The sequence below is a fragment of the Dipodomys spectabilis genome, unplaced genomic scaffold (genome assembly GCF_019054845.1).
Source record: "Dipodomys spectabilis isolate Male_0828 unplaced genomic scaffold, ASM1905484v1 ptg000273l, whole genome shotgun sequence".
NCBI lineage: Eukaryota > Metazoa > Chordata > Mammalia > Rodentia > Heteromyidae > Dipodomys > Dipodomys spectabilis.
In genome coordinates, this window is record NW_024870950.1 from 5,906,596 (window position 1) to 5,920,467 (window position 13,872).

Below are 13,872 nucleotides of genomic sequence, written 5' to 3' on the forward strand. Positions count from 1 at the left end.
AATATTTTCACAATAAAAAAATTTAAAAAATTATCTGCCTTCTATCTCTTGGACAAAATTATGAAAATTAGTAGAAGTTACTCAGAGTCTCCTGCATTTCTTGTCCTGCTATGAAAGACAAATATTGATTCCTCCCCTGCTCCCCTCCAATGGAGTTTTACAGCCATAACTGGCTTACTCATCAGAGACCACTGGAATGTTATTATTTTTGGATGCTTTCTGGAGATTAAGTTTAGGATCCTGTGCATGCTAAGCAATGCTCTACCGCACAGCGACACCCTTGGCTTGAGAACTCTGGAATGTTAAAATCTCACCGACTATGAGGGCAGGAAGAAAGATCCATGTGGGATGGAGATGGGGAAAAAGATATGGGGAAGACGTGAGGGCTGGTTCAGTTTGAAAGGCAAAATGGGAGCTAAGTAGGTAAGTGCATTCAAGGAGGTTGCAGAGGACTTTGAAGGCTTGAGAAAAATATTTAAACTTGACTCATTGAGCAGAGACTTGGTATGAAAGAGTGCTTTAGGCAAACCAGAACACATTAGATTAGAGAAGACTTCCATTTCCTTTCTCCCATGCTCTTGCCTCAATGGAAGAACTCCTAAGTAAGTTGCTCACTTGTGTGTGTGTGTGTGTGTGTGTGTGTGTGTGTGTGTGTGTAAGAGAGAGAGAGAGAAAGAGAGAAAGAGAGAAAGAGAGAGAGAGAGAGAGGCAGACAGACAGGGGAAGGGGTACTGGGGCTTGAATTTAGGGTCTCTCAATTTCCTTTTCTCTGCTCAAGGCTTGAGCCACACCTCTACTTTGGCTTTTTGCTGGTTAATTGGAGATAAAGGTTCTCTTGGATTTGTCTGCCTGGGATGGCTTTGGAATGTGAGGATTACAGGCATGAGCCACTGGTCCCCAGCTCTCACTGGGGTTTTTTCATGTCAAGTATGTTCTTCATGCTCCAGTTTCGACTTAAACACCATTCCTCCTCAAAGTTTCCTGATCTGAAAAAGGAAGTCATCCCTTGGAATGTGGTGGGCAGTTCAGTTTTAGGAATCTGAGTCAGAAGAGAAGATGGAGTGTCTAGGGGAAACAAGATAGGGCTGACCATAGCTGCAAAACCAGGCTGGGGCTGTATGTTTGGAGGTCATCAGCAGAGTAATGGAGCTACGAGGAGAGAGCTCACTAGAGAAAGAGCACAGAGAGACAGGGGAAAGGAAGGAAGGCAGAGTCTTCAGGGGTGGACTACTACAGTCTGAGCCGGGTGGGAAGAGAGAAGCCAGAAACAAGCTCTATGGATGAATGAGGCACAGAATGTCTCCAGAGCTGAAAAAGGAGATTTTGAGTGAGAATGGCGACCTTGTAAGGTAGCATACAGAGAGACAAAGGACGCCCAGCCTCAGATCTTTTTAGATTGATAGCACCTTCACATAACACACATTTATCCCTTGAAGGTGGACAATTCAGTAGCTTTAATATACTCACTGGTTGTTTAATCACCACCAATACATCTAATTCAAGCACACTGTCTTCTTCCCCAAAGAAACCCTATAGCCAAGGGGCAAATGCTGGTAGCCTAAGAAAGCAGTCTCCGCAGAGGGGCAAGGACACGATCTCTGTAGTCCCAGCTGGGTAGAGAGCATGTGTTTGGAAGTGAAAGGGAGAGAGGAAGTTGAAAACCAGGCAGGGGAGGGGCCAACTATGAGAAGATGGAGAAGAATCTGATGCAAAGCCCAGACTCTGAGCCCAGTCCTTCCTATGGGATCTTCATCTGAGAGAGTCCAGGGAAGGGTGTGTATGTTTGTGAGTTCAGCTGTGGTGGAGGTTTCAGAGAGGTGGTGAGCTCGGGGTAAGTAAGGGAGTTCAGAAGGGTGGAGGGACCCACTTGGAGATACCACTGGAGGGGAGACATTGGGGTGGCCATCTGGGGAGGGAGGGGCAGCCTCACCCGTGGTCTTCTGATGCTGTTTGGATTCCTCCAGGAGGTCTGTCAGGTTCTGGACTTCAGCCCGCAGGGCCTCGCACTCCAGCTTGCTCTTGGAGTCCTGCCTGGCCTCCTTGAGGGTCTCTTCCATGTCTCTCAGTGTGGACTGGTTCTTCTCCAGCTCCAGCTCCTTTTTCCTGAGGAGGCCCTGAACCTGGCTCACCTTCCTTTCCAGCTCATGAAGCGTATTTTCCTTCTCTTGGAGCAGCTGAAGAAAGCAAAGTGGAGATGCTTGGAAAGGCCTGAGCCCCAGCTGGCACAGTCTGTCAGGAGCAGCCCCAAGTCCTCCTCCACGTTACCAGCATCTCTTGCCTGGAAATTGCTAGAGCCTCCTGACACTAGGATGGGTATCCACAGCCACCGGGGACCTCAGAAAACACAAGTCAGGAGTGCAGGAGAGAGTGCTGGGAGTCAGGGATTGGGGTTGGGGGGTTGGGGTTGGGGAGCACATTGTTAGCTTTGGCTAACAGCACCAGGGGAAGGGGCTGAGTATCACATTCACACAAATTTCATTGTAGCCTACAGCAATTTCTCTATCATTAGTTACCTTTTTGGTTAAGATCTTACTGAGCCTAATTTATATAATTTTATCAGCTTAATTTTATCAGTGGTACTATCATTGGTATAAGAAAAAATAGGTATAGAGGACTGGATATTATCTGTGGTTGCAGGTATCCATGGGGGTCTTGGAATGTATCCAGTGGATACACTGGATAAGGATAGAATGGTTAAGGAGTCACTGCTGTATACAACTTTGGATATAGTGGATGTCCAAATAGTCTCTCCTGGCTTCCAGCTCATCTAGAGAAAAATGTGGTATGTCACATTCTTAGTGCCTACAACACTGCTTAGAATGTTGTAGGGGCTCAAGAGTATTTGCTGAATGATACAGGAGTGGCTTAGAGATGGCTATTCAGACTCCTTGCTGCATGTCACTCTGTTTCCTCTTACTTTGAAGCAAGAGGCTTTACTGAGCAACCAGTCAATCCAACGGGATGATAAGTGATAGGTGTGAGGGAAGGCTAGTGTTGGAACAGTCCTGACTGTAACAGTTTGCACTGGCTTCACAGTCTTTCCATTCTTGGTTTCATTTCAAGGCATTTCTGGGAACTTAGTTCACGCTGGCAACTACAACTCATCTAGGCCATTGCGTAGCACCATTAACATTTCCAACTGCTTTGTGTATTCATAAGATTTGTAGTTTTAAAAGGTGGAATTCACATGGAATTCTTAATAAGGAGACTTCTTATTTCTTTTATAGCATTTCCTTCCAATTCAAGTGTGAGAAAAGTATAAGAGAACAATGCAAGTGTGTCTCAAATTTGCTTGTTACCCTCAAACTTGCTTGTTACCCTCAAACTTGCTTGTTACCCTCAAACTTGCTTGTTACTCTCAAACTTGCTTGCTACCCTTCAGGATGGGGGACGGTCCTTTCTTATGCCTCTATAGTCCCAACATAATCTATACAGTTATTACATGTTACAAAAAAAAAAGTGCCAGAACCAGGTGCCAGTGGCTCATGCCTGTAATCCTAGCTGCACAGGAGGCTGAGATCTGAGGATCTTGATTCAAAAGCCAGCCCAGGCAGAAAAGTCTATGAGATGCATATCTCCATTGAACAATCAAAAAGCTGAGAGTAGAGTTGTGGCTCAAGTAGTGGAACACCAGTTTTGAGTACAAAAGTTCAGGGACAGTGCCCAGGTCCTGGTTCAAGCCACAGGACTAGACCAAAAACTTCCAGAGAAATACCCCAAGCTGTGTCTGGGACAAAAGAGCATGCTGGGACACTGTGCAGTGTCTCTGGTAGCAAGTACAGTGGTAGGGGTGGAGAGGGTGGCAGAATTGGTTTAGCCCAAAGCCCGGCCTCACACCTGCCAACAAGAAAGCCCCTGAGCTCACCTTGTCTTTATCCAAAGTCATCTTTTTTGCCTCTGCGCACTGCAGCTGTAGCTCCTCCAGCTGGCGCTGCAGAACACACATCTCTCTGTCCTTCTTCTCGCTGTGGGCAGATGACTCCTCCCGTAACCGGTGCAGGTCCAGCTCCAGCTTCATCATGTCTACAATGGGTGGACAGGATGTGGTTGCTCAGAAGAGAGCTCCGCTTCCTTCTGGCTCTCCAGCTGAGCCCAGCAGCCTCGGCTAACCCTTCATGATGTTCTTCTTCTGCTCTGACACCGTTTCCAGTTCCGTGCGCAGGTCCTTCACGAGGTTCTTGTACTCCTCCACATGTTGGCACTGGCTGTCCTTCTGCTCCTGCAGGTGTTTCAGAATCTGGCATCAGGGAGAAGAGCAAAGAAGCATGAGGACATCAGAGACATGTCCACAGTGCAACTTTGAGCAGACGCGGGGGATGGTAGTGCTTGCCAGGGACTAAGGAGGGAGGGGGAGCCACTCCATGGAGTTTCTCTGGGGTGGTAAAAACGCCCTGGAATTAGATAGCGATGAATTTTATGGTTTGTGCATTCTCTTTATTGTAGAGGTGATGTACACAGGGCTGACAGTTACACAAGTAAGGTAATGTAAAGTAATGAGTGCATTTGTTTTTCTTTTCTTTTGCCAGTTATGGGGCTTGCACTCTGGGTTTGGGTGCTGTCCCTGAGCTCTTCAGCTTAAGGCTAGCGCTCTACCACCTTGAGCCACAGGCGCCATTTCCAGTTTCCTGGAAGAAAGTCTCACGGACTTTCTTGTCTGGGCTGGCTTTGAACTGTGATCCTCAGATCTCAGCCTCCTGAATAGCTAGGATTACAGGCGTGAGCCACTGGCGCCTGGCTCATTTCTGCAGTGTTACCCCCACTTTCATTTTCTCCTGCTTTCCCCCTTAACAAAAATTTAAAAAGAGAATGATTTGAAGAAGGATGTTGCAGACTGCTCATGTTTACACAGAATGTCCTCTCTGCACCAGTCAGTCACTGATGGAGCACTGTACGCTCCAGGCACTGTCCTAGGTGCTGGAGACTGTGGAACAATGAACAAAGACCATGAATCCTTAGTCCTGCTGGAAATGACCTTCTAGTGAGGTGAGACCAAGGGCATAATAAGTAGTGACTTATAGAAAAAGTCAAGCATTGATGCATCCATGGGAAAAACGGGACAGCAAAGGAGACATGGAGGTCCAGGGGGGCAGGGAGGAGTATGTGTGCTGCAATTTTAGACAGGAAGATGGGCTGGCCTCACGAAGAAGGGGGACTCTGAGCGCAGACCTGGGAGGAGGAGGAGGATCCCTCTTATAGGTATCTGAGAGGGGAGCTTTGTAGGGCAGAGGGATGGGCCAGTGACAAGAGCCTGCAGGAAGGACACCAGGGAGGCCAGTGGGGTTAGCATGGGGCAGAAGATTGGTGTGTAGGAGGGCATGGGGAGTTACGGGCAGTCGCATCTTGTGGGGGTTGAAGTCCCTCTACAAGAACTGTGGCTACTCTGAAAGAGTAGAAACACTTTTTTTTTGTTGTTGTTGTTGGTCGTGGGGCTTGAACTCTGGGCCTGGGTGCTGTCCCTCAGCTCTTCAGCTCAAGGCTAACCTCTACCACTTGAGCCACAGTGCCACTTATGGTTTTTTTTTTTCTGAGTGGTTTATTGGAGATAAGAGTCTCATGGACTTTCCTATCCAGGCTGGCTTTGAACCGTGATCCTCAGATCTCAGCCTCCTGAGTAGCTAGGATTACGGGCATGAGCCACCAGCGCATGGCTAGGAAACACTTTTTTCTTTGGGTGGAACTGGGGACTGAACTCAGGGCCTCATTTTTGCAGGACAGGTGCTCTACCCACTTTAGCTATGCCTTCAGCCCATTTCTGTCTTGATTGCTTTTTTATTTTTTGATGGTTGTGGGATTTGAACTCAGTGCCTGGGCATTGTCCCTGAGCTTCTTTGTGCTCAAGGATAGCACTCTACCACTTGAGTAACAGCATTACTTCTGGTTTTTGAGTGGTTAATTGGAGATAATATTCTCACGGGGACTTTTCTGCCCAGGCGGGCTATGAACATGATCCTCAGATCTCAGCCTCTTGAGTAGCTAGGATTACAGGTCTTGTCTTGGTTATTTTTTTTTGTCAGTCCTGGGGTTTGAACTCAGGGCCTGGGCACTGTGCCTATGTCTTTGCTCAAGGATAGCACTCTACCACTTGAGCCACAGCACCACTTTTGGCCTTTCCTGTTTATGTGGTAATAAGGAATTGAATCCAGGGCTTCATGTATATTAGGGAAGCACTCTACCACTAAGCCACATTCCTAGCCCATTTTGGTTATATATATATATATATATATATATATATATATATATATATATATAGTCAGTCATGGGGCTTGAAATCTGGGCCTGGGTGCTGTCCCTCAGCTCTTCAGCTTAAGGATAACACTCTACCACTTGAGCCACAGCACCACTTCTGGTTTTCTGGTGGTTTACTGAAGATAAGAGTCTCATGGACTTTCTTGCCTGGGCTGGCTTTGAACTGTGATCCTCGGATCTCAGCCTCCTGAGTAGCTAGGATTTCAGGTGTGAGCCACTGGTACCCAGTCATCCTAGTTATTTTTGATGTAAGGCTTCGCTTCATGGTCATAACCTGGGTTGTAGTCCTCCTACTTGAGCTTCCTAGTGTCATGGGAATGATAGGTATACTTGGCCTTTGTACTTCCTCTGTAGCTGATATGACAGGCACAATCCACTACACCCAGTTATTGGTTGACATGGAGTTTCCTGCACTCTTACGCACTGGCTGGCCCCAAACAGATCCTTAATCTTCACCTCCCAATTAGCTGGGATTACAGGCTTGAGATAATGCACCTGATAAAGGAATATTTTGTCACCTAGGGGAGGCAGGGACACATGACTGAAGAATGATTGATTGCTTGGGCCTCGGGATGCTGGGTAGAGTTGTTAATGTGATTTCAGAATGGACAGGAAGTAGAAATATAGTCCAAAGACAGGAGAAAAGTGTGGGTACTGTAGGATTAAAGGTTCATACTAGGGTGGCACCAACTGACAGGGCAGTAGGGGACAGCTGTATCAAACCATGGTATGCATCATTTCACACATAAAGGCACATACAGGCAGCATGAAGGCTCGGATGGGAACTATAAAATGGCTATTTTATGGGGAGGTTTCTCATCTGTATCATTTTAAAAATGGAGTGCTATGAGGTGTTGCCATAGGTCAGATATGAATAACATGAAATTGACTTTCAAAATAAGTATTGATGGTATCTGCAGTAACAAAGAAGAACGACTACAAAGTTCAATATTGATCCCTTGTTCATCCAACTTTCTGCAATTGGAAAGTGAGAATGAGAAGTCTCTGGCTCCCCATGATAGGACCCCTGGGGCAGATCATGTGTTTGTTCTCTCTCTCTTCTCTCCCCACTGCAGCATCCAGCGTGCCCCAGCTGACCCACACAGTACAGGCTCTCCAGAGGCTGGCTCTGCCATGCACCTTATGTTCAGGTAAGACTGGCCTGTCAGGACTTGGCCTGGCAGACCTTGACCATTGGCTCATCAAATCTCTGTTTCTATGGCTTAACTTTTATTTATTTTTAAAATCAATTAAAATGCTCTGAATGTTCTAGAGTTAAAAAGGGAAGGAAATTGCATTCAAAATCCTCCCTAAATCTGCAGCTTTCAATTCTAGCTAGACACTAGGTGGATGGTCCTTTTGAATTCACCAAGCCAACAGGAATACCATCATGTTTAGGTCTATCATGAGAAGTTGGTTAAGAGATATTCTAAAATCCAATGCTCGCACCATCTTTGGGGCTTGATATACATTATACACAGAATGCCTGTAGCAGAGTCAATTAAAGCCACACAAAATGTGAACTATAATAGTCTGAAAATAAAAATAAGCTAGATGCTGGTGACTCATGCCTCTAATTGTAGCTACTCAGAAAGCTGAGTTCTGAGGATCAAGAGTTGAAGGTAGCTTGGAGAGACAAATCTGAGAGACTCTCATCTCCAATTAACCCCAAAAGAAATCTGGAAGTGGAGACATGACTTAAGTGGTAGAGCACCAGCCAGGAGCAAGCAAAAACACTCGTCTCTGAGTTCAAGCTCGCATTCTAGCACAAAAATGAAACAAAATAGAAGTAACCAGGAAAGCTTAGAAGAAAACCCAGCTCAGGCTGATCTTGCCAGGCACAAAGAAGCCAAAGGACTGTCACCTTTTTGATGTCTTCAGCGTCTTCTGAGCAGCTAGGAGGGTATCTGTGGGTGGCTGTATAGGAAGCGAAGTCAGCTTGTAATTTGATCAAAGCCTCTTCACGCTCCAGAACCTGGGAAAGAATACAAGTCAGTCACAGGGTGGATGATCAACAGCATATGATTATTATTACTTTGCATTCCTTCTTCAGGAGAAGTTTGTTAACACGATGATGTAATTTCGCTGTGTAGTTATGATCTCAATCTGGGATCAAGGAGTGATCTGACTCCAGCCTGTCTGTGGCCACATTTTGGACCCTCTCCTGAACTTTTGGGGGATCCACTTTATGAGCTAAAAGAAGGTTCTTTGGAGGCGATGATGGAGACATGTGCTTAAGCGATTAGATGACATGATTTAGGATCTGAGAATTAAGGGAAAGCATTTCTTATGCAATGGGTGAATGCACATGTATAGCAAGAAAAAGTTAAAGAACACTCAGTTTTCTTTTTAATGTCATACGTTTTGAATTTATGGAAAACAATTCAAGCAAAACCCAAACATTGAAAAAAAGAAAGCTTCCACTTCTGCCCTCTCTTACTTCCATGATGAGAGGGAGAACATGATTGAGAACTGACAGTATATACGTATGATCAGTGATTTAAAAATCTTAAGAAATTACCCTTAGTTGTATAAAGGGTTTCAAGTCAACATGCCAGTTTATGAGTACCATGCATTAGTGGTCAGTGATTTAAAAAAACAAAAGTTAGGCTGGGTGCTTGTGGCTCACATCTGTGAACCTAGCTACTCAGGAGGCTGAGATTTGAGGATTGTGGGTTGAAGCCGGCCTAGGCAGAAAAGTCCCCAATTAACCACTCAAAACCCCAGAAGCAACGCTGCGGCTCAAGTGGTAGAGCGCTAGCCATGAGCACAAAGAGGCTGAAGGACAGTGTAGAAGCTCTGAGGTTCAAGCCCCACAACTGACAAAAAAAAGTTAGATCACACTATACATGGGATTCTGCAATTTACTGTCAACACATGCCACAAACTTCCTTGCATGCAGCTCTAACACATCTACTTCACCCATTTTATTGACAGCATATTATCCTATAATATAGATATTTTAAAAGCATTTCTCTCTTCATTTTGTTATTTATTAACCTGTGAATGGGCACTTAAGTTGTTGTGTGAGAGGTTTAAAGTTATTTATTTATTTTTTAATTTATTTTAAGAATCTAAAAATTAAGCCGGTGCCAGTGGCTCACACCTATAATCCTAGTTACTCAGGAGGCTGAGATCTGAGGATCGTGGTCCATAGCCAGCCCGGGCAGGAAAGTCTCTGAGACTCGTATTTCCAACAAACCACCAGAAAACCAGAAGTGGTGCTGTGGCTCAAGTGGTAGAGTGCTAGCCTTGAGCGCCCAGGCCCTCCCCCCCCTAGTAACCTCCCTCCCCCACCCCCCCACCCCCCACCTCCCATGCCAAAAAAAATCTGGTAATTAATAAAAAACAGGAGAGATGCATTTGACAGAGGATGTGAACCAAAGGTGGTGCAGGTCTTGGTGAAAAGATTAATTTAGATGATACTCTTTCCTTTGTTTCTTCCACAAGGCTTATTGAGGATTTTTTTCAGACAAATGTTCTAGAATGAGGCACTTACCAAAGCATTGCTGCAGGCAAGCTTATTTCGAAGCTCCTGGATTAGGTCATCCTGTTCAGAGACCTTTTGCCAGACTTCAGACAGTCGTTTCAGGGTCTCCTGATGCTCTGGAGACATGCAGGGAGAAGGGCAGACCCGCACCTTTGAGTGATCACCTTTGTTCTCAGGATCCTGGGGTATTTAAAAATAATGAGTTGGGCTGGGTGCTGGTGGCTCACCCCTATAGTCCTAATTTCTCAGGAGACTTAGATCTGAGAATTGTGGTTCAAAGCCAGCCCAGGCAGGAAAGTCCATGAGACTCTTATCTCCAATAAACTACTCAGAAAACAATCAGAAGTGATGCTGTAGCTTATGTGGTAGAGTACTAGCCCTGAGCAAAGATGAAACTCAAGGACAGCAGCCAGGCCCTGAGCTCAAGTCCTAAGACTGGCACACACACATAAAAGTGAATTGGTTTTGCCGGGCACCAGTGGCTCATGCCTGTAATCCTAGCTATTCAGGAAACTGAGATCTGAGGATCAGGGTTCAAAGCCAGCTTGGGCAGGAAAGTCTGTGAGACTCTAATCTCCAATAAACCACTAGAAAACAGGAAGTGGTGTTGTAGCTCAAGCGGTAGAGTATTTGCCTTGAGCTGAAGAGCTGAGGGATAGTGTCCAAGCCCAACAACCGATTTAAAAAAAAAAAACAGAAGGAAAAAAAGTGAATTGGTTTCATTTCTTATTTGTGAGTCAGCAGCAGATTTCCGTAAGCATAGAAAATCTCTAAGTACATGTTTATATATGGGAGGTATAGATTCCGTAACATAAAGAAAAAAACAGTTCTCCAAGAACTATGCTTTTTTTTGTCTTTTTGATAATTGTTCCTTAGATATCTGAAATCATCCATGAAGGTTATTATCCTCTCATTAGTCTGTACTAATAACAGGGCGAAGTTACACACAAGGTTAAAAAAGAAGTATAGAGAGTTCTGGTATAGATTGTAGATCCTGTTCCCATTAAACTTGTCTCCCTAACTGGGCTTTTCAGGCAAAGTTAGAAATAGTTCATGTTCACTGAGCATGAAAGCTGCCCATGAGCGGGCTGCAGAAAGGTCAGCCAGCAATCTAAACGTGGTCACAAATCATATTCATGTAAATAATTTAGTATATTAGCAGACAGAGAATACAACAGTTAAGAAACAAGGTATCTTTAGGTTCTAATACTTTCTTAACACTGTAGGAATAAAACAGGACTGATTTAAAAGCAATAGAAGAAAAATTCTTTGAAGGAAAAAATATAAAATTTCATATTAAAAGTCATATACCAATATATGATATCTATCTATCTATCTATCTATCTATCTATCTATCTATCTATCTATCTATCTATCTATCTATCTATGTATCTATCTATGTATCTATCTATCTATCTATCTATCTATCTATCTATCTATCTATCTATCTATCTATCTATCTATCTATCTATCTATCTACCTACCTATCTCTCTATCTATCTATCTAATGTGAAAACTAGCAATTTAAAAACCACGGTCTGCAAAATTCAAGGGCAAGGGATGACATTTGCCTGGAGTTTTGGGTTTCCGGTGGAAGAGGCTAGGACCATGAGTGGGACACAGCTGCGTGTACGTCTGCTTGCTGGAACTCGTGAAACACCGTGGAACACCGAAATCCTACCTGACTGACGATCCCATTGAGCTCGCCCTCCAGCATCTTCACCTGGCACTCCAGTAACTCGATGTTGCTCAGGGAAGTCTGGTATTTATCCCTGTAGAGATTTAAGCTCCTTTCTAGGGAGACAATCTTGTCCCCGGCCAAGGCAAGTTGCTTGTGTGCCAGAAGGAGCTTCTCCCCTGTGTCCACGTTATGATTTCCCATTTCTTCCTCATAGAGGATGACCTGTTAGTGCAGGAACAAAAGCTCACTGAGCCTATGCAAGCATCAAATGAGGAATGGATATGGTTCTGAGACTCCAATCACGGCAGTCTTCTATCTAAACTAGAAACCCAGACGTATGGAATAGGGACAGCATAGATTTAAAAGCTGTGGTAAGTAATATCAAGATGGGAATGAATAGGAATAAAGATCATCCTATTTGCAGGTGAAGTTCTTTAAAGGAAGAGATCTTTCTATGTCCCATCCTGTCCAACATTTGGAAGGAACTCAGTATATACTAGTTGAGTCACAGGAATGGATTTGTATTGCTCCATTTTTAAGGGTTTGAAATTTCAGTATCCATTCTTTCCCATGCATTCTCTAGAGATCTAATTTGGAAAATGTACAGACCCTCATGCACACAGTTCCCTGTCAGCAAAGTTTCCAAGAGAGAGTGGGGGAGCATGACCCAAAGTTCCTCTGAGATTTGTAGGATCCTTATTTAGATTCCTTTTCTTCCTTATCAAGTAATGAGTTGCCCAATGGTCATGAGCATTGTGTTGAGTGCAGAGGGGATGTATACAAATGAGACATAGTCTCACCTCTCAAAAACTTCAAAATACTCACAACTTGGGGACATAATATAAAACTGGCTCTGTTAAGTTTCACAGCTCAAATTGCATGTGTTAAAGGGGTTGATAGTTCTAATAGCACATATTCCATTAGTTAGGCTAATTATACTTGCTGCCTAATATTTGAACTTCTTCTCAGGAAAGGGCCATTTAGTTTAAGGTGTTTGTTAGAAAAGAAGAAGAGAGGGGTATTTCACATTCATATCTGTAACAGAAGCTGTCAGTGGCCTACTCACATCCAATTGGAATTCAGTATTTGCACACCAGGCTCCTTCCAATAGCTCTTTCTCTGAGAGCTTTTCTTATTCAGAGGGGCAACACAGTGGCAGTTGAAAGTGTTGGTGAGTACCCTCAGAAGCGGCCCTCAACTTATAACTGGGTTGATAGAGTGGGTTAATTTAGAGGCATGCTCTATTGTAGTATCTCCCAGAGCTCCCAGGGGTTACAGCAAGTAACTTGCTCCATAGCGATTGCTTCACTGACTTCATGCTCCTCTTTGATCATCACTCTAGTGCTTTCTGGAATCATCTCCTGAGTGAACTACCTATTTGGATTCGTATGTGCACCCCAGGGGGCTTGCTGTTGGCCTACCTTAGGCAGAAGTTTGATGCTTCTGTGTAAATTTGTATCTATCCCTCCCCCACCCCCCGCAGCTCCTTAATTACAGAACCTTGACTTGATTGGGTGCAGGAGTATACCTCCCCAAAAGCCGCATTCCCATGCTTCCTGGGAACTAGCTGGAGCCATGTCACTAATAATGGACAGTAGCATGAAAAGTGTCCTAAAAAAGGAAGCAGTATGCCTTTCTTTATCTGGAGTATGTGGAACAAGGATAGGATGGTTGGAGCTCTAGCAGCTACCTTAGGTAGCCTGAGAATGGAATCCTTGAGTGGCTGTGATGGTGTGGCCAAAGGGTAGGATGTAATACATGATGGAAACTGCAGATGCCCTGATCACTGCTTATATGACATAGTATCAAATGGCTCATTATTATTCCAATTAATTCAGGGTTGCTTTACCTAGGTGGGACTCTTGTTTACGCTAAAACCGGCCAGTTTTAATGTAGCTTTATACTAGCTTTATTAAACCATGGTTTATGCTCACAGGTGTTGGTTGGCCCAGCTTATATTGCAATAAGATAACCTTTCTTTGTTCTTTTCCACTCAGTCTTTTACAGCAAATTATTTGTAGGTCATAATATTCCAACTAAAAAAATATTTTCTAAGACTCATTATAAAGACCCTGGAGTTAGTCCTTAAGCAACAGCACTGTCAAAAATAGTCCTTGGAATTTACTTTAAAATCAGAAGGAAGAAAAAAAAAGCCTTCTGATATGAGTTTGTCTGTCCCACTACTTAGAACCATTTTTTTTTGCATTAGTGTCTGTACTGCTTAGCTGGCTTTAGTTCTGTAGCTGTGGATCTTTGGAATTTATTTGGGATTCTACAGGGCTGCTTCCCTTTGGTTTAAAAAAATTGCCTTAGAGCATGAATATAGATGAATGCCCAGAATATACTTAAACTAAGTCTATAGGATCTAAAACTCCAGTCCGAAAAGATGATCTAGCATTCTCAGTGATTGACTCAGTGTCTGGCTATCTTATCAACTGTGCAGGTGCAGAAATTT

The 13,872-nt window shown here is 44.1% G+C and overlaps 1 protein-coding gene across 1 annotated transcript in view; it reads right to left on the reverse strand.

Annotated features, from left to right (window-relative positions):
- Window positions 1-13,872, reverse strand: part of Pmfbp1 (polyamine modulated factor 1 binding protein 1) — a 43,653-nt gene that overhangs the window by 12,450 nt on the left and 17,331 nt on the right. Inside the window, exons 4-9 of the mRNA XM_042700806.1 lie at window positions 11,418-11,639; window positions 9,746-9,916; window positions 8,111-8,221; window positions 4,111-4,237; window positions 3,866-4,023; window positions 1,931-2,174 (exon numbers count right to left, since the gene is read on the reverse strand). Coding sequence (XP_042556740.1) covers window positions 1,931-2,174; window positions 3,866-4,023; window positions 4,111-4,237; window positions 8,111-8,221; window positions 9,746-9,916; window positions 11,418-11,639 — 1,033 coding nt within the window. The remainder of the gene's footprint in view (window positions 1-1,930; window positions 2,175-3,865; window positions 4,024-4,110; window positions 4,238-8,110; window positions 8,222-9,745; window positions 9,917-11,417; window positions 11,640-13,872) is intronic.